The following is a 20,587-nucleotide window of genomic DNA, read 5'->3' as shown; positions in this document are numbered from 1 at the left end:
AACACATCACTCCCAAAGCCCCTATGTGGTCAAAAGTGCAATTGGACTGTCATATTTTGCCTTGAGACATCGTTTGCGTATGATGTGCTCAGAATTGGATGAAATTTGGATTGTAAGCTTGTTTTGTTGTACTAGGCTGTTGTGCTCAACACCCTAGTAAGCTCACACTTCAATTTTGGTCCCTCAAAGTGCCCTTTAGACATCTTACGTCTATGATGTCTAAGTGGTCAAAATGAAGTGAAATTCAGAGGTTCCTCACTACACTGGCAACCCATAGCAACTCTCATAATTGAATTTGACCACTTTTTGTGCAAGTTATGATCAATTCAAGAATTCACTTGCCTAGATGTGTCTTATGGTTTTTGCAAGCCCAAATATGCTTCAAATTTAATGAAATTTGGCCCATATGCTTCCTAAATGCCGTAGATCACAAGGGTGCACTTAGTTGTAACTTTTGACCTCGGATCTGGCCTCTAAGACATCATACGCATATGATGTTTAGGTGGTCAGAATTCAGTTCTGCTTTTACCAAAGGTGCCCCTTGGTGTGTACAATAGGAATATGTGCTCACAGCAAATTTTGGAACTCAAAAATACACAAAATTGTCACTTTTGACAAGGAAATCCCTTGAAAGAGTAAAATCCCCCTAGTTTTCAACCTATAAGCCCAAATGATATGAAATTTGGTGTATGTGCTCAACACAACATGTAGAAGATGGATAGAGTGTCAAAAGTTCAAATTTGCTGCTAGAATCACCCTTCATACATCTTACACATATAACGTCTGCTGATGATTTTTTTGTCAAAATTCATTCACAAGCATCCCCAAGTCTCTAGCACTAGATTTCAAGCACCTCCACCAATTTTCATGCAAAAACATGATCAGGATCACAAGTTTCTCTTTTTTTCGTTTTCGACACTTCGTCTTTTGTCTTTTGGGTGTCAAGAGTTGGTCAAAACTCTAGTCTCAATGTGTACTTGGGGTAAAATATCCCATCTGAACATTCTAGTGCAGTCAAATTTTTCAAATTTGGTCTCCAGATGCCCCTTGAGACATCATATGCGTATGATGTCCAAGTTTACAGAATTACAATTTTTTTACACAGAACTCTTGCACATGCCCTCTTATATGCTCAACATCAATCAGTCATGCGAAAATGTCAACATAAATACTTTTATTGTACTTTTTCCTCAAAAGCAGACTTTTCAGTGATTTAAAATACAAACAAGCACTTTACAAATAATTATGTGATAAATAGCTCTAGTTCATAATCAGATGACTTACCCAAAGCTACTTTAACACATCATATGGAGTTTTGTATTTATGAGTAGAAAAACGCTTCAATGCCACACACGGACTAGCAACGCTTTTATCACCTCACAAACCACTCAACCACCAACAATTACTCTAATTTACAAATCCTAACTAAATCTACCTAGTCGCAGACCCTCGACAAGACACACGCTTCCTGGCTATCCACTTGATCTCGGAATAACCTCTTCCGGATCCACTTAAGAAAAATGCTTTCTTTAGCTTAAACTAAAGCAAGCAACCATCACACAAGTGTTGGTAGCATTACCTCCTCAAGTCCTTGTGTCCCCGGCAGCGGCGTCAATGTTGCGAGGGTGAATCACAACACCTATAAAGTGCATACAACACAACCTAGATCAACATAATGCCAATCAAGAACACAGATGACACGATAGGGGCATGGAGGCAATCTCTTTAGCTTGTCAGGCTGAGACCATCCCACACATACAACACCCTAAAAGGCTCATTTAACCACAACCCAAAATCTCACTGCTCTCAACTACACCACCCAATCAACATACACACAAACAGAAAGAAATTCACCAAAGCATGCTAGAATTGTACAAAACTTAAGGAACACCATTCCCTCACTAGGATACACCTGTCCCAAAGCCTCCACTCAAAATCCTAACTCTAAACCTGTCTGTGAAAAACGCGTATGAAGACAGAGCCAAATTTTGGAAATGCCCAAAACTGAAATCTATGAGTACCTATGCGTAGCTTATGTCACCACAATTCTAATGACTACTTGCAAGCAGAAAACATACATTGTTTGATATACTTATAGTCGCAAATAGCTCGTAGATGTGCAAGCGCGTTCGCTCCGTTCCGCGAGGAATGCTTAGCATTGTCGCGTAGCTCTTGCCTAGCCTAGCACGATGGTGTTGTCATATCTCCAATGTGATGAACGAGTGGGGAGTAGCACCAAGATGAAGCTCACGCTCTCTCTCTTTCATTCTCACACATAGTCGACGACAGCTTAAAACTTTAATTATGATAAAAGAAAATTTACCAGGTACCTTATATACTAAGGCTACCATAGGTTCAACCTAAAATAGAGTTCAAGGGGTAAGATGGCTTTGTATGTACAATCTGGAAGTTCCATTGCGCCCCAGCTTCTGCAACTAGACTAGCTACTTATTAAAATGTTGATTTTAACCATAATCCAAAACATTTTATAACTCTAAGAAAATAGGACTTTGTTGAGTTATGTCGTGCTATTGACCCATGGGTCAACAAATACTGTCGATCATTTAGAGATAGATGGGCAGCTTACAAGTGTCAATCAAGTGCTAGACGATATGCTAAGAGCGTATATTAGCAAGAAGCAATCCAATGGGGAAGATTTCCTTTCTAATTTGGAGTTTACTTATCATGATGAAAAGCATGTTACGACTAAGTTTAGTCTCTTTATGCGTATGAACAGTTTTCAACCTCTATCACCACTTATGGTCGAGTTGGCTAATGATGATGCATGGTAGCAAGTCAAAGACTTTGTCCATGATCATATGGATACGATGAATGTTGCTCATTGATTAGATAGATACAAGAACTGTGTTGATGAGACATGTCGGTAGGTCACTTTCACAAAAATTTAAGAAGAGGTATTCTTACGTATTCTAACATCTTCAGAAAGTCTAAAAAATGGTAATTCCTTTAGTTATCTCTAAATTGTGGTAACTCGTTTAAAATACTCGAATGAGTTATCAATCGAGTCTACACACTATTGCATTCATCCGATTTTGAATATAAGTCGTTTTTAAAAATGCTTACAAAGGATAACAATGTAGATGATCAAGATGTTCCTGTTGGTTTCATCGAACCTTCTATTGAACCGTATGAAGTTGCATATATTCTTTACTATCATGGTATCGATCAAGTGATAGTTGGACCCAATGGAGGTGTTATTGTGGACATTATTGTCGTTGTCATGATCAAGATGTTGTTGTTGGTTTCATTGAACCTCCTACGGAACCATATGAAGCTGCATATAGTCTTGACCATCATGGTATTGGTCACTATGGAAAACATTAGTGTCTTTGTTATGAAAATCAATTTCTAACCTTTTAAAAGTATTTTCCATCTTAATTTGGCCACTTAAGTCTGGAGAAAATAACAGAGAGCAAGTGAAGTTGATTCAAGTGCTTATGGACCAGCTCGGTCAAAGCCAAAAGGTGAGAAGTCCATAAAAGAGCAAGGATAATTGTTGTGTAGTTATCAAATCATAGGTAGTGGTTAAGGAAAGATGAATATATTCTGAGAAGCTTTGATCAAAGGTAGAGGATAAAGGAGATGACTTAGAGCAATTATAGGAGTCTAAAAATAACTAGTTTGCCTTGATTGACTGACTGTGCAAATGATGAGAAGTAAAATAGTGATAGTGGTGTGGGTTTTACCGCATGGCATAGCTCATGATGATGGCTCCATAGCATCTCTCCTCGAAGCTTTTGCCAAAAGCTCTATGACCTCGCATCACAAATAAGATTTTGCATGAAAAGATGTATGAATGTAAACAATTCCACATTATAATAAAAACAAAAAGAGATGCATTTCGTGCATTTATGATGCTCGTGCCCATTAAAAAAAGACAAAACCATACATATGTATGGTGTGGAGTTGGCACCGTTCTCCACATTTATAATAATATCGTAGGGAACATGCCCTTCCTCCGCCACTTTTATCCCCTTCAGTGTTGAAGGGAGACTTATGCTTCTCCTCCAGTATTGGGCTTTTTTATTGTAAAAATACTACAACTTTACAAGGAAGAACTCGTTACCGATGTTTTATGAAGACATGTATCATTCCATGTTGCCTTGCCGTGGTGTATTGTGTATGTGTTCCTTTGTTGGGCATTACAAAATTTCTTCAGCCTTTGTCACCTTCATCTACAATATTCTGAAAAAAAAATGATGTAACTTTATTGCTTTAACGTGTACATGATTTAATCTAAGTACTTTTCAGATCACATAAAGGAAATCAAAATACGGAATATAAGTGTACTTTTGGTATTGGTCGTATGGATCAACGCACAATCTTGGATGGAGCTGCTTCTAGACCTTCCTTACATTGTTTCGCCATCTTCCCACCAGTATACGTTCTATCATTGTCATCCATTTTGCGAGTTCTGCAAACATGTCGACTGATGTTAATTCGTTGTATCGTTCGTTGGTAGGCTCACATGCACACATACACAAAGTCGTAGTCTTTGGGGCACCCCATTTGACATACATATTGATCAAAATACGGCCAAGCGTGACATCTTTCTTCAAGATTCCTTGCTTCACATCTTCTGAACATAGCCTAGAGCTTTCTGGCGCTGCCCTTTTGGAGCAAACCTTGCAATCATGAGAGAGGCCATCACTTCGAATCTGCTGAAAACAGATCAGAGCTATCACTTCAAATATGTTTAAAACAGACTAGAGATTTTTTGCATGCCCCCTGTGGGGTAAATCCTACAATAAGTGCGTTCCAAGAGTCCACACTCTGGATAGGAAGCATTTCAAGAATTATGGTGCTCTCTGAAGTGTACCACATTTAGCAAACATGTCAACCAAGGCATTCTCAGGCACGATATCACATGTGGCTCTCTACTACATGAGTTGTAGGTTTGCTCTTTTGTTTCCTCGTGTTGAATGTTGTTTTAGCCCAATGCTTGTGTAGCGATGTAATCTGACAGGCATGCGTATGCAACAAGTATGATGTTACGACTCCAGCAAGGCCCTCCTCCCTTCTACTTACTACTTGCTATCATGTCAACATAGTTAAGTTTTTTGATAGCCTCGTTGACAGTACATATGGGATGAAGTTGGAGAAAGTGATGGAGAGAGAGACAAGATGTTGCTACAGCTTGAACAAGAATTCCTCGAAGTATATCGAAAGAAAGTTGACCAAGCAAGACATTCCAGGGCTCCCCTGCATTAGTTGAATGAATGGTGAGAGATACACTTGCTTTGCATCCGCTGAAAACAACCTAGAGCTTTCTGTCCCTGCTCCTGTTGCGCATATCCCGTAATCAATGCGTTCCAAGAGACGACATTCCGGACAAGAAGCTCCTCAAGCATTTTTTATGCTATCTGAAGCGTACCACATTTAACATACATATCGACCAAGGGAGTTCCAACCACGACCTCTATTTTCAAAAGCCTCAGACAAACAAAGAAATTGTAAATTTTTGTGCCCATATCAGCATCTTACGTAGAGCCACATGCCTTAAAGATGCATACGTAGGTGATTGCATCTGGACAAAGGCTCTCACTATGCATCTGCTGAAAACATTCTAGAGCTTTCTAGCCCTACTCTTGTTGTGTGTATCCCACAACCAGTGCATTCGAAGAGATGCTGTTCCGAACGAAAAGCTCCTCGAGCACTAATTGTGCTTTCTCAAGTGCACCACATTTGGCATACATATCGACCAAGGGAGTGTCAGCATGACATCTCTTTTCAATAGCATCTGAGTAACAATATCATCATGAATTTTTGTGTCCATATCAACATCTTGCGTAGAGCTACATGCCTTTAAGATATACACGTAGGCGATTGCATATGGAGATAGCTCTCGCTTCACATCTGTTGAAAACAGTCTGCAGGTCCTCTAATGCATATCCTGCATTCAGTGCATTCCAAGATATGCCACTCCGAACAGTAAGCTCCTCAAGCACTTATTGTGCTTTCTCAAGTGCACCACATTTGGTATACATGCCAAGATAGTGCCAAGTACCTCGTTCTTTTCCGAAAACCTCTGGCTAACAATATCATCGTGAATTATTTTGCCCATATCAGCATCTGCATAATGCCACATGCCTTGAAGATACAAGCGTAGGTGATTGCATTTGGGAAAGCTGCCCTCTCTTTGCATCTGCTGAAAATAGCCCAGTGCTAGGACCCTGTTTGGCATATCTTGCAATCACAACATTCCACAAGACGACATCCTGCATAGTAAGCTCATCAAAGACTCGTTGTGCACTGACAGAAGCATGATGCGAGATGCCTTCAAGCTTCACGTGTGCATCCGGAGCTCGAGGCCCTCTCTTCGCATATGCTGAAAACAGTCCAGAGGTTCCCGGCCCTACCCCTGCTGGGCATATACCACAATCAACGCACTCAAAGAGACAAGATTCCGGAGAGGAAGCTAGTTCAACCATTGCTGATATACTCTCTCTCCCCGGCTGCGGTGTGCTCTGACTAACAAGATCATCGTAAACTGTTTTGCCCATACCAACATATTACATGATGCGAGATGCCTTCAAGTTGCACGTGTAGGTGATTGCATCCGGAGCTGGATGCTTTCAAGCTGCAACAGAAAATAGACCAAAGCTTTGCGGTCATCATGCAAGATTTCTTCAAGCTGCACGTGTAGCTGATTGCATCTAGAGCTGGAGGCTTTCAAGCTGCAGCAGAAAACAATCCAGAGCTTTGCGGTCTCGATTATCTCTCTCTTCCCGGCTACGGTATGCATCTGAGTAACAATAGCATCGTGAATTTCTGTGTCCATATTAGCATCTTGCGTAGAGCAACATGGCTTTAAGATATACATGTAGGTGAATCACGTATGGAGATAGGTCTCGCTTCACATCATTTGAAAACAGTCCACAGCTTCCTAGCCCTGGTCCTCTTGTGCATATCCTGCATCCAATGCATTCCAAGAGATGCCGCTCCAAACAGTAAGCTTCTCAAGCACTTTTTGTGCTTTCTCAAGTGCACCACATTTGGTATACATGACAAGACAATGCCAAGTACCTCGTTTTTTTTCTACAACCTCTGGCTAACAATATCATCGTGAATTCTTTTGCCCATATCAGCATCTGCACAATGCCACATGCCTTGAAGATACAAGCATAGGTGATTGATTTTGCGAGAGCTTCCCTCTCTTTCATCTACTGAAAACAGCCCAGCGCTAGGACCCTGTTGGGCATATCTTGCAATCAATGCATTCCACAAGACGACATCCCGCATAGTAAGCTTGTCAAAGACTTGTTGGGCACTTATAGGAGCATGATCCAAGATGCCTTCAAGCTACACGTGTAGGTGATTGCATCCGGAGCTTGAGACCCTCTCTTTCCATATGCTAAAAATAGTCTAGAGCTTTGCTCTCTCTCTCTCTCTCTCTCTCTCTCTGCTCTGCGTACATGATTCTCTCTCTCTTCCTGGCTACGGTATGCATTTGAGTAACAATATCACCATGAGTTTTTGTGTCCATATCAACATCTTGTGTAGAACTACATGCCTTTAAGATATACACGTAGGTGATTGCATCTAGAGATAGCTCTTGCTTCACATCTGCTGAAAACAGTCCACAGCTTCATAGCCCTGGTCCTCTTGTGCATATCCTGCATTCAGTGCATTCCAAGAGATGCCGCTCCGAGCAATAAGCTTCTCGAGCACTTTTTGTGCTTTCTCAAGTGCACCACATTTGGTATACATGCCAAGACAGTGCCAAGTACCTTGTTTTTTTCCGACAACCTATGGCTAACAATATCATCGTGAATTCTTTTGCCCATATCAACATCTACATAATGCCACATGCCTTGAAGATACAAGTGTAGGTGATTGCATTTGGGAGAGCTGTCCTCTCTTTGCATCTGCTGAAAACAGCCAAGCGCTAGGACCCCTGCTGGGCATATCTTGCAATCACTGCATTTCACAAGAAGACATCCCGCATAGTAAGCTCGTCAAAGACTTGTTGGGCACTCACAGGAGCATGATGCAAGATGCCTTCAAGCTTCACATGTTGGGACGTTCTTCAATGACATGATAGTGTATTCGAAGAATGAAGAGGAGCATAGGCGTCACTTGACCATTCTACCCACCCTCTTCGTGTAAGTTCCTCGGATGCAGCTACTATCAAATATAGTTTGAGACCTCTGAGATTGTGTCCAAGGTCATCGTGATGAACCCCCTAACCATCTGAGATGCCTTCAAGTTGCATGTGTAGGTGATTGCATCCAAAGCAAAAAACAGTCCAAAGCTTTGCGCTCTCTCTCTCTCTCTCTCTCTCTCTCTCTCTCTCTCTCTCTCTCTCTCTCTCTCTGCTCCGCGCACTTGATTCTCTCTCTTCCCGGCTATGGCCAGAGGATGTGCACAAGACTGCATTTAGAACGACATTTGGTCTTTATGAGTTTCTAGTGATGCCGTTTGGACTAACAAATGCTCCTGCCACGTTCAACATAATGATGGACCGGATTTTCCGCTCGCATCAACAGTTTGTTGGGACGTTCTTCGATGACGTGATAGTGTATTTGAAGAATGAAGAGGAGCATAGGCGTCACTTGACCATTCTACCCACCCTCTTCGTGTAAGATCCTCGGACAACAACCTTCTTGTGAAAAAATACTAGTGCACAAGGTATGGCCGCACCTGTAGTGATTGCATCCAGAGTTGGAGGCTTTCAAGCTACAACAAAAAATAGTCAAGAGCGTTGCGGTTTCTCTCTCTCTCTCTCTCTCTCTCTCTCTCTCTCCGTGCACCTCATTCTCTCTCTCTCTTCCCGGCTATGGTATGCTCCACTCGTTTTCCTAAAATACCTCACTTCCTTTCGCCCTTTCGCTTTTTTGATAAAACTGCTTTTTTGATAAAAATCATATCTCTCCAATGCGATTCTACCAAGCGGCATATGTATTCTTGCAGCATTCCCAAATACGATATTACATAATCAAGGTAAAAAGTACTTGTGCTAAGTTCAAGTAATTAATATAACTCTTTAGACTCCAAGTATGAAGTTTGGAAAGCCTTAGGGTAAATTTCTAACTTTCCACAATTAGTTTAAATTCAACAGGTCTAGTATTAGTAGGTTCTGGGAGCAGTTTGATGGCACCTCCCAAGCACTGTGATGAGGTTTTGCACAAGAGGTGAAGCTTTAAAGCCCAACGGTGAGCTTTATTTTTACCAAAGTTCGTCCTAATTTAGCATGTGCTAAATTTTTAGCAAGCATGGAAAAGTGTGTGAGTCTGCATGAGTTGCACTTTGGAGTGTTCGCTTCTCATTGAGCAAGTTGTAGGCATTTCATTTAAAGACTAGTGGCAAGTTTACATGGGTTCAAAAGGAGGGGCTTGTGCGATTTTTTAATCTCTCTTTCTCATTCTCATTCTCACACTTGCAAGCGCCAAGACTAGCCAAACTCTCTCTCTCTCTCTCTCTCTCTCTCTCTCTCTCTCTCATGGGAGCTCTAGAGACAGACTCTTTGCTCAAGAGCTTGACTATGGATGCAAATCCAAGAAAGTGAAGAATCTCCTTCTTCTTCGTCATCTTCTAGTACTCTACTATGCTAAGGTATGGTAAGAGCTTGCTCATACATACGGAGTACACGTTCTTTTGCTTGAAAAATACTTCTTTCATCCTTATCTACTTCTTACCCCACAATTCTTTCTCCCACCCTGGGGTGTTTAGAGCTTGGGAAGGAGGGTTACACCATGAAATCTTGAAAAACATTAGCCTCTTGGTTTGAGGAAGCTCCACAAGAGAACGAGTTGTATTGTAATCAAAGCTCTCGTCAAGGGAGAATTATAATACCAAAACCTTTTGGAGGGGAGATCATCTTAAAGCAAATTTGGTCCTTGTTAATCTTAAGTGTGGTATTTTCTTTGAATTATGTGCCGGTTTTTATGTTCTAATGTATAAATGTGCAATGAAATCAGGTCGACACGAACTCTAGTCTCCTCTAAAGAATTCTCTTAAGGGAAAACTCTTTCCTTTCATAAGTTAAATTCCGTTGAATCTAATGTAAGTACTAGATTCTCTCACAGTCTTTAAGAGAACTTCTCTACTTTTGTTTTTGAGGACGAAAACGCTTCTCCAAGGGGGAAGTAATGTCAGGCCTCTGGTAGGACCAGGGAGAGCAAGGCCCGAAACTATTCATGCATGTCAAGGGGGCTCGAGACGAGCATACAGTAGGACCCTAGGCCTTTTAATGCTACTTGGAGGAGCTGGTAGGTAGTCCTTGATATGGCATGCATCTGTCACAAACTAGGAGTGTCGGTAGCTTGGTGAGAGGACTCACATTGATTAGGCTAGTTGGGAGCATGGTATGACATTATCTCTATATACTTGAGGCCTCTTTTGTAGCTTATGTGGATTTCATTGGTAGTGAAAATGGGATTCGACCTGGGGTTACTACATGTATGCTAGATATTGATGAGGCTATTCCTTCCGATTTGGCATGCCGCAATTACAATACAAACTACATTGCGTGATTATGCATGATGGTGGGCTTTCTTTGGTCCCTTCAGTTGGTGGATTGTTGCTTGTTATAGGGCTTTGGTTTTTACGATTGCTAGGACTAAGCATCATGGACATCATATATGGGCGGGCTTTAATGGTTTGGTACTGCTTCTCAAGCATTCGAACCCTCCAATGGTAGCCTATTCGACTAGTGGATTCCCTTGGTAAGCTGGCTTGTGCTGATCCTATTTTTCCGTCAAAGGAGGAATCTTTTGGGATGGACTCCCCTTGGCACAATTGATATGGGATGGACTTCCCTTGGCACAAGTGATATGGGACCCTAGTGAGTGGCAGTGGCCCTCTGAGCAGCAAGATGGGGAGCCTGGGCTCTTCCTGCTAGTACACTATTGGCATCTCGCGACGGATCCTTCTAAGGCAGCAACATCCCACGGGGAGCGTGGGCTCTTCCTGTCAGTACACTGCTAGCATCTCGCGCGGATCCTTCTAAGGTAGCAACACGCAGATCCTTCTAAGCCAGCAATGTACTGAGAGGAAGAGCCCATGCTCCCCATCCTGCTGCTCAAAGGGCATTGTGGGGGATGTTGTTGCCTTAGAAGGATTCATTGCGAGATGCCAGCAGTGTACTGACAAGAAGAGCCTAGGCTCCCCATCTTGCTGCCCAGAGGGCATTGTGGGGGATGTTGCTGCCTTAGAAGGATTCATCGCGAGATGCCAGCATTGTACTGACAAGAAGAGCCAAGGCTCCCCATCCTGCTGCTCAGAGGGCCACTGCCACTCACTAGGGTCCCATATCACTTGTGCCAAGGGAAGTCCATCCCATATCTATTGTGCCGAGGGGAGTCCATCCCAAAAGATTCCTCCTTTGCATGGTGAGGGAATGTTGCTGCTCTCTTCTGCTTTTTAGTTACACTTTTGGTGATCCACTGAGCCTCTAAGTTAACAACCATATATCTTACTCCATGTGGACGATTATAGATGCAAGACTCCATGTTGGCACTTGGGTTGCACGTATAGGCCATGACCTAACATGTTAGTGGTGTATAACATGATAGGATGAGTTCCTATGCCATTGTTTTTGAATTTGTCCATGTGCGCAATCGGTTTTGAAAGGAGTATGTCGTTTGCTTATTAGAGTTGGGATTCATAATGGGCTTGTGATGTTGGGGGGGTGTTTGCATGTCTACTGTGAAAGATTTTCGGGTCCACATTCTCTGTATGAGGGTTCTCCTACAGATCCATTTTCATGCTTACATCTGTGGGCTACAAACAAGGCACTATTGTTGTGCTCCTACCCCTGTGCACAAGTTTGATCTACATTTTTGGGATACAGTCTATAATGCAATTTCCTGCATTACATTATGGGTTATGTGGAAGGCTCCTTGTGCTCATTTACTAGGTTCACAACCTTCCCCTACATCTACTACCATGTCTTCTATTTAGTCGGAGATGCATCATATTCTTACAATTAGTGGGATACATCAACAAGCTCCTACAAGGTAGCTGACTAGTTTTGACACTCATTATTATTCTTCAATATGGATCTGGGACACATTAATGGCACTATGCACCTCCACAGTGGTTTACATTGCACTCATCGTATATACCACCTTGACATTTAGCTAGCACACACACTCTACTCCTCTAGTTTGTACTTCCTTTGGGAGATACACTTTCCTAAGCATCCCCATAGGTCTCATATATAACTCCTTTTTGGGAGGGAGAGAGAGAGAGAGAGAGGTATGTGAAGTGCATGCAAGAGTGAGAGGGGAACTTGTGTGGAGATCAAATGTGTGAAAAGGATAAAGTTGTGAATTCCAAATGCATGTGTAAATCGAAGGTGGTTGGGGTGTGTGTGTATTTGGGGGGTGTGTGTGTGTGCACTGTGTGAGAGAGAGAGAGAGAGAGAGAGAGAGAGAGAGGGATCAGCTCAACAAAAGGGGAGGGAAGTGTGTTAGGAAAGGAGGGGTCGTGAGTGTGGAAAGTGTGCGTTGGCAAGTTGCGTACATGTGTGGGTGCGTGCGTGTGTGTGTGTGTGTGAGAGAGAGAGAGAGAGAGAGAGAGAGAGCCTAGGCCTAGGTGTGTGGCACCGGGGAGGCATGCGTGTGAAAGTGAGTGCACACGCGCGTGGGTGGAGGGGGAGAGCGGAGAGGAGGGGCCGAGAGAGGTCTGGTAATTTTTGCAATGTTAACTTTCTATTCGGCTCTCCACCATGGCCTTCTTCCTCGACCGTCTTCCTACTTCTGCACAGACCACGGGCGTGCCTTCGACTTTGCGATTGTAGCAGCAGAAGCTGTGCGTCAATGTTCCCTCGATTCTTGTCTTCTGAATGTAAACAAGGCCTGCAAACACAGGGTGGATTCTCGAAAATCTAGGGTTCCGCTTCTGTTGCAGGCAGTATTCTCACTCAAGGTTTGTCTTTGTGGAGGATATTCTCGCATTTCATCTTCACCATCGTCTAGTTTCCTGTCTTACATCGTCACTCATCTTTTTTATGTTTGTTTGTAATGTCAGCCTTAGTACGTGAGTCCAATTTCGGGCTATGGAGACCCCACAACGTATAATGCTTGGATCAGTTCCACGGGTATGATGCCTCTGTTTTAATTCATTCATGCAAGAGTTTTGGAGCATTTTAAGAAGTAAAAGTTGCTCAATTGCTGACACCGTTGCAGAGGAGACCCGCACAAACAATTGCATTTCCTTTCTTTTATAAGCACATGCAAAATCCATCCCTAAAATTGGGATGGTAGAGGAGCAGAAGTCAGCCATGCATCCTGGGATCATTTAAAGAAGAGTTCATCATATGAAACTCGAATATTTCATTTTCCTCAGTGATTTCGATCTAGCGACATTGCATTGTCTGTCTAGTTGAGACATGCCAAGAGAGCTTTTCCTGTAGTTTGTGAGCATACGGATTTGCTCTGCCCGTGTACATAGAGCTTAGTCATGGCACAGCAGTTGCCTCCATGTTATGCTTGAAGTGGGGGACATCGGCAATGAATGCTACTACAATAGGCAGTGCAAATCAGAATACTGTAGAATCTTTAAAGGTTTTTCTTCAGGAAATGACAACAAGTATCCAGAATTTGGCCATAAGACAGAGCGGTGTTCAGTTCAGCAATGCTGATTCTCATATGGCATTCTGTTCCTCGCAGGACAATCGTATGTGTGTCAACACTTGGCATCATGCAGACAATGAAATGCTGAACGGCTTTTTAAGGCATTCCAGCGCTTCTCTGTCAGAGAGATGTCGCTATGATTCACAAGATCTTATGGTTACTCAAACTGACTGTAGCAGAATGAGTCCAGCAGTCTCAACGAATGGAAGCTATCTTGGCTACTTGCATCAGGGACTGTATGGTACTCAGGGATTAGCAGTGAGCAACATAATGGACAATGGATTAAATTCGAAAGTAGTTCCAAGAACATGGCATCCTGAAAAGCCACCTTTGGATGCGCAAGAATACCAATGTTTTGTGGAGGAAATAAAGAAGACTGTCCAAACATGGTCTGCCAAGCATCATTGTCTTGTTGAGGCTTCTCAATCGACCAGTAAGAACAGTGAAGTTCCAGCTCCCTGCTCAGGGATTAGTTGTCTTGAACCATCTTGGGATAGTGTCCTGGAATCTTCCTCGCATAGTCAGGAAGAAGCAGGTCATTCTTCAAGGGAAACTCCATGCAGTGCACCTTTAAGTGACCATGCTTCTGAGGGTGTGGCTGCTGACTCATCAGTTCAGGAGTCGCAAGTTTTGGAGTCTGCATGTGTATTCACAAGGACCTCTCGAAGAAGCAACCTTTACAGGAGAAGAGCTTTGAAAAAGGTTGAGAACTTCTGTTCTGCTTCTACAGAGGTTGATACCCTTTCTCCTTCTCTTAATCGCAAGGGCACAGAGTCGCCCTCAACTTCTGAAGGTTTTGGCCCAATAGTGGAATCACCTGACTGGCTTCCTCAAGGCTGGTTAACTGAAATGAAGACTCGGGCAAGTGGCACCAGTGCTGGCTGTAAATACAAGGTATTTATCAATCAAGTTCCTTGATGTTGGCTTTTTCATTATCTGTTGCAGTCTAGTTTTGTTGTGGGCTAGTTAGTTTTGGCTACTGGTTTCATTGACAAGCTTTTGGAATTCAGTGCTATGTCGATCCAGTAACGAAGCGTCGATTCAGAACACGGAAGGAAGTGTTTTGCTTTCTTACAACAGGAAATACTGGTAGATACAAGCCAAAGTCTAAGGTCCAACAAAACGTAGTACACCAAAACAATGGTATTTATTTAAGTCGATTTATTCCAAAATGTTGCTTTCTTTGCCTTAGTAAAACTTCTAATGTTTTTTATTCTCTGGCTACATTCAAAAGGCAATACCAAGCACCCTGTCTCTGGATTACAAAATATTTTGCAAGGACCCAATTTGGCAGGTTAGTAGCACATTCCATCCCTTAGTATTTAAGATTGTAAGCCCCGATGACTGTTTAGTTTAGCTTGCATGATTATTTTAACCGTCTAGATGATGCAGGTGGAAGCCATGTAAATGGTGCAACCTTTCTTCAGAGGTCATGGCAGTACCGCACAGGACATTCTGCATATGGTGGTATAGTAAATATACAAGCTGCAGCCCTCAAATTATTAACTGATGATGATGACATGACTTTGGATGAAAAGGCAAGATTGTTTGCAAGATTCTCTCCAAGACCTGTCGATTTGTATGGATTAAGGATACCGACAAAGAACTTCAAGAGAATGAAGACTCAAGGAAAAGAGGGCTTAGAAGCCCTTGGTAAAGTTATCTGTCAGCAGGGCCTCTCTATTTTGCGAAAGGGTAATGATTAATGTGGCAAGATAATCAGTGAATGCACTTTGTGGGAGTCTTTCCAACACATCCGCCCAAGCTGGCTTGGCATCTATTCTTTTGAGCATGCCATTGGAGTTGGTAAGCTCAGTTGTTCTTACCTCATAGTCTATAGAAGTGAAGGAAAGTAGGAAAGGATTTCCTAAAGAAAGGGGTCCTCCGGATTACAGCAGTGTCTCATGTGGATTATAAAACCAGTCTCACTGCATTTACTTGATGATTTATGAGCCATGCTATTTTGTATGCACACAGCACTGCATATGATGGCTTCTTGCAAAAAGTAAGCCATTATCTGGTGATTGAATGTGAAGGAATAGGCCCTCTATGCATGAAATTGTGAGACTTGACAATTAAGGAAATCACATGTCAGATGTTCACTGATCGGCACAGAGCTCTGATCGGCACAGAGCTAGCAATGTATGCTGTAAATATTTCTCAACGAGTGGGCATGTAAATGCTTTACCTTCATTGAAATTGTGTCAGATTTTTAGAGATCGGTTTTTCATCTTACATTATCTTTTATTGCTTTGAATGAAATTTCATTATCTGTCATATATGTGTGTATATATATCATTCAAAAGTTACCATGGGTTGCAGAGGTTGAGCGTTATCCTTTCCTTTGGAGTTCTGGTTGAGGTCTCATCTTCTGGTTGTGCTTTTGTTGGACCTCTTACAAATGTTTGGGTGCATATGTCTTTGCCAGGGAGAGGGAAGTTTCATTTTTTATTGCAATTTTTTTTCTTGGATTACATAGCTTTATCTCTCATTACCTCTGCATATTCAGCTCAGATATCCTTCTTTGCCAGCAATCTTTTCAGCATACGTGTCTTTGGGCTTGGCTCCATGCAAGGTTCTCTTGCTTGTCAATGCCGTTGGGAGCCTCGTGTGAGGTGACAGGAAGTGAAGAGTGCGTGTGCGTCGATGTGTGCATGCGGGGTGTGGATGCGGTGTTGTGTGTGTGTGAGAGGAGGGGAGAGGGAGAGTAGGCGTTGTGTGGGTGGAGCAAAAGAGTGTGCGTGCATTGTGCGGATGCGGTCTAGGGTGTGCTTGCGAGAAGGGGAGGAGGATCGAGTAGGTGTTATGTGGGTGGAGCAAAACTCTAATGAGCCATCTTTATTGTTATACATTCATATGTATAACCAATAAGGTGGTCAATGGGTGGGTGTCCGTAGCTTGTGTGGTTGGGCAATGCATATATACCTTTACCCCAACAATCTTCCACTTAAAGGCGAACGTGTCAATAAGTGGGTCTTATTAACTAAACTATGCATAAGAAAACAGGTGAAATTTTCTAAACCTATGTTCACTGGTTAGGTTAGTCGATCTACATGTGCCCGTGTTGGCTCTAGTGATAGATGAGCATGCGTATCCATGTTAGAGTTTGCATGTAAATTTCGCAGACTAATTTGTATTGTTTGTAAAATTTTAATGTGCATCATGCTAGTGTAAGTCATCATACAACTGACAATCCTTGTTGTAAGTGCTCTCACTTTTAGGTTGGGCCTCGACACTAGTAGGCAGTACATGAGATGTTTGAAAGCTAGCGAAATCTGTGCAAACTTGGTTGTTATAGCCCTCCTTGTGTTATCTGCATGTAATGCACCGTCAGGACTACTCATCGTGTATGGATGTGTCAACGTTGACACTGGGATATCTATGTCTCTCATCCATAGGCGGAATTGTGGCACCTAACTCATCAATCTCTATCATGGCATATCAAAGAGCTCCATGTCTGTCATCTCTACCTGTCTCTAGGGAGCATACCCGCTCTACTTCTACTTATGCAGACTGACCACATCACTAGAGCACTGTTGCTCTATCTCTGTTTCTACAGAGTTTATTGGCACGTCATATATAGCTAAATAATGTGTCTCGTGAGCATGATGAAGCTTGTTCGCAAAGGTGACATGTTTCGTCTCTCGCTCAAAGCATGCCAACAATAAAACTGAGACTGCCGTCTTAAACCTCAGACACATGCATAAGATATACCAAGCCATTGCGGGCACTTCTAGCAATCACTAATGATTTGCAATGCATTTGGAAAGACCGCTCTTCAAGCAGTGTGACATCCACAATCTGCTAACTGTCTCACTGAGATCAAACTCTGTATCGGCTGAGGAACATAGCGCACATGTCGTAGCGTATATGATGCACTAATATGCACGGACAAACAAACATGTTTTGCACCTACAATGTCAAACACCAAACTATCGGTCAAGTACACACAACCAAAGTCCCCCACTAGAGAAGGTGCTAAACTAGTCAGATCATATCGTGATGTGGAAGATTGCATCCTCATCTAGCAACCACGTGGAGAAGTGTCACCTTTCAAAGATATGTAATCAGGAGGAACGCTAAAGACAAACGTGACATCATCATCACCGGCATATGAAGCCACTTCTCTAGCATGTGTCAAAACCTCATGTGTATCACACATAGATCTCTGCTGTTGTCTCATACGTCTAAAATAGCGGTGCCTAATGTGCCATGTGTGACCACAATACCAACATCGCATGTATCGGCAAAACAACTACGAGATAGCCGTCTCTCAGGAGTTATCACTGTAGAACGTCAAAAAATGAGAAAAAAAAAACCACCGGGTAGAAGCCACTCGTCGTAGATGGATCTGAGCTAAGATGCGATCCTCTCTCTCTCTCTCTCTCTCTCTCTCTCTCTCTCTACCTATATGACGAGGTCGGGGAGAAACAGTCTGATGCTGGCTGACCCGGGCTTACTCGTCGAAAAACTCACACATGGTGCTTGTGTGTGTGTACGTGTGCGCGCCAAGTGCACACACTCTCTCCTTTGCCCGTGACCAAGAGAGTCGAAACTCTCTTCACTTCCTTTCCGTCATCGAACTGAACCTATTGCTTCTCGATTCCGAGTGTGTAAACACACTCTAAGAAACAAATAATTTATTTAATCCTCGTTGTTACTCTTTGTCGTCGACTTTGTGTATGTGTGTGCAACACACAACCACACTCACCTCAAGGCCTGCATCCTGAAATTCGAAAGTCAAGCTTGCGAAGCTCTTTGGATGGAGCTTGTTTCTCCTCTCCCTCCACACACAGTTCTACATGCTGCATTTTGTGAATCCCCTGCAGGTTCCCGCTAGCTCAAAGGCTTTCCCAATCGATCTGCCCTATTTACTTGCTCTTTTCCTCTTTGTAGAGAGATATCCATGTAGATCCACCAAGACCCTTCAAGATTCCATCTCCCGCTTGGGAGGGCTGCACAAGTGACGGGTGCGGGTAACCAAACACCGCGGATCTTGGACCGATCCTTGTCGGATCTCCACAAAACATATTCCTATCCGAGGCCGCCAAGACGGATCTATCACCGCTAAGCTCGTGCCGAGCTCTATCACTTTTGTGTCTCATCGACAAGCACGTGCCGATTGCTACTGTAGCTTTGATACCAGTTGAAGAGTGGGTGTGCATCGATGCGTGCGTACACGGCGCAGATGCGACGCGGTGTGTGCCTGCGAGAAGGGGAGAGGGAGAGAGTATGTGTTTTGTGGGTGGAGCAAGACTCTAATGAGCTACTTGTTATTGTTGTATATATGTACAATTAATAAAGTGGTCAGTGGGTGGGCGCCTATAGCCATGAGAATCGAGCAAGGCACATATGCCTTTACCTCAACATGAAGGAGACACATTTTCTTCATGTATTCATGTCTACGGGCTACATTTCCTGTGTGGGTTGGTGGCTTATCCTAGCTCGCCCATGGGTAGTCGGTCTTCTCGCTTTGATCATGATCCAACCGTGTGCTTGTATTTTTTCTTTTGTCTTTGTTTAGGTGGCTAAGTCATAGATGTGGTGTCATAAACTTTAATATCTAACTACCCCAAATGATTTTCTCATATTAAATTGATTATTTAATGTGGGAGAATAAACGGGAACAAGAGTTAGAATATAGACATGTGCTTATGGATCTATCTCAGCACGGGACCAAAGCCAATGGGTCCAAATGAGAGATGGTATGTCAAAGAGCAAAGCTAGCTAATGGATCTTGAAAGACCTTAGGGTTAGCTTCATTAAAGACCTCCAAAGGTTAGTGTTAAAAGTCCTTAGACTTAGGACCTGCTTTGATTCGATTGCCGAAATTAAACGCTTGTGTACAGGTATATTCAACGGCAAAGCAAGAAGTTGTGCGGAAACTGATCCTTTACCAGGTGAGTGGTTGGATTTGTGTTAAGTTGCATTGCTAAGTTTGATGAATTTAAGATCAAGAAGATACATTTTTAGAGACCAAAAGGTGGCAGGTGATCAGGGTAGTTTAGTGTCCACCGAGGAGACTGTAACTCAGGCAAGGCTAGATCCACTAGCACCAATTATCGAGGAGGGTAGTGATACTGACACTTCATCAGACAAATCCTTCTTCATGATGGGTAGTCAACAGCCCGGAGGTTTCACCTATGACGGACCAATGCCAGGAGGAAGCACTTCCCTAAATCCTTTGAATGATTCCAAGTTCAGTGTAATCTTCTTAGAAGGAACAAACTCGAGGGGAGCCCTAGTTTATTCTGAATATCGAGGACGCAAGTGTATTTGTATTGAAGAAAGACCGGCTCAGAGACTGGAGATAATTCGAGTCTATGATGATGGAAATAGATTCCGAGACGAAAAGGGGAACCACTATCTGATAGTTAGTAACCCTGATGATTACAATAGATATGGAGATAACGTGGCGAAAGGAAAAATGGTTTCAGAAACTCAAGAACCGCCACCAAACATTGATCGACCGGGAGCACTTTTAATGTACGATAAGAAAACAACTAGGGTCTCAACCTATAACGAGAATGTGGGGATTTACAAGCATGAGAGCAAGGGAATAGTCTCTTACTTCCGTTGCAAAGAACCCTATCCAAACAAATTCAGCAAAGACAAGGTTCTTTACTTATTCTCTTACGAAATTGCTATGGGGAAGGATATTGTTTTTGTTGATAGGTACGGGCGAGAATACAAACGTATTCTCCCAGAGGAGGTAGAAAAGACAACAATTCTAGGAGCATCAACATAGGAGAAATAGAGGGTACGAGAAGAAGCCCAAGCAGAAGCAAAAGAACGCATTGCAAAAAGAAAGCTTCCACGACAACAACAACAATGTGGATCACCGTTGCGAATAAATGCCATTCGGCTAACGAATTTTGATGACGACACTGTGGGGCCAATAATTGCTGTCAAAGTGGATAGCAATCAAGTTGAATCGACGACATTGCTTGATTCTGGAGTTCAAGCAAATCTAATCTCTTACAGAT

The 20,587-nt window shown here is 42.7% G+C and overlaps 1 protein-coding gene and 1 pseudogene across 2 annotated transcripts; one reads left to right on the top strand and one right to left on the bottom strand.

Annotated features, from left to right (window-relative positions):
* Window positions 1–7,001: 7,001 nt before the first annotated feature.
* On the bottom strand, window positions 7,002–8,920 carry LOC147464486 (uncharacterized; annotated as a pseudogene).
* A 3,834-nt stretch (window positions 8,921–12,754) lies between these two features.
* Window positions 12,755–15,794, top strand: LOC147464485 (uncharacterized). Of its 2 annotated transcripts, XM_086515254.1 has the most exons (6): window positions 12,755–12,894; window positions 12,997–13,066; window positions 13,638–14,495; window positions 14,612–14,744; window positions 14,836–14,895; window positions 14,994–15,794. In XM_086515254.1, the coding sequence occupies exons 2-6, from the start codon at window positions 13,025–13,027 to the stop codon at window positions 15,305–15,307; spliced, it is 1,407 nt and encodes a 468-aa protein (XP_086371380.1). In that variant the 5' UTR covers window positions 12,755–12,894; window positions 12,997–13,024; the 3' UTR covers window positions 15,308–15,794. The 2 variants fall into 2 exon arrangements, with proteins under 2 accessions (XP_086371380.1, XP_086371375.1); XM_086515249.1 differs by lacking the exon at window positions 12,755–12,894 and having other exon boundaries at window positions 12,992–13,066; window positions 13,155–14,495.
* Window positions 15,795–20,587: the final 4,793 nt, after the last annotated feature.

This window comes from Adiantum capillus-veneris, chromosome 1, assembly GCF_014529385.1.
Source record: "Adiantum capillus-veneris isolate H3 chromosome 1, ASM1452938v2, whole genome shotgun sequence".
NCBI lineage: Eukaryota > Viridiplantae > Streptophyta > Polypodiopsida > Polypodiales > Pteridaceae > Adiantum > Adiantum capillus-veneris.
This window is presented reverse-complemented; position numbering and strand designations above follow the sequence as displayed.

Excerpts from the sequence above, each read along its gene's own strand:
- LOC147464485 (XM_086515249.1), top strand. The coding sequence starts at position 13,449 with ATGTTATGCTTGAAGTGGGGGACATCGGCAATGAATGCTACTACAATA. Across the intron at positions 14,496-14,611 it reads GTGCTGGCTGTAAATACAAG|TGCTATGTCGATCCAGTAAC; the intron begins GTATTTATCAAT and ends TTTGGAATTCAG. Across the intron at positions 14,745-14,835 it reads CGTAGTACACCAAAACAATG|GCAATACCAAGCACCCTGTC; the intron begins GTATTTATTTAA and ends TACATTCAAAAG.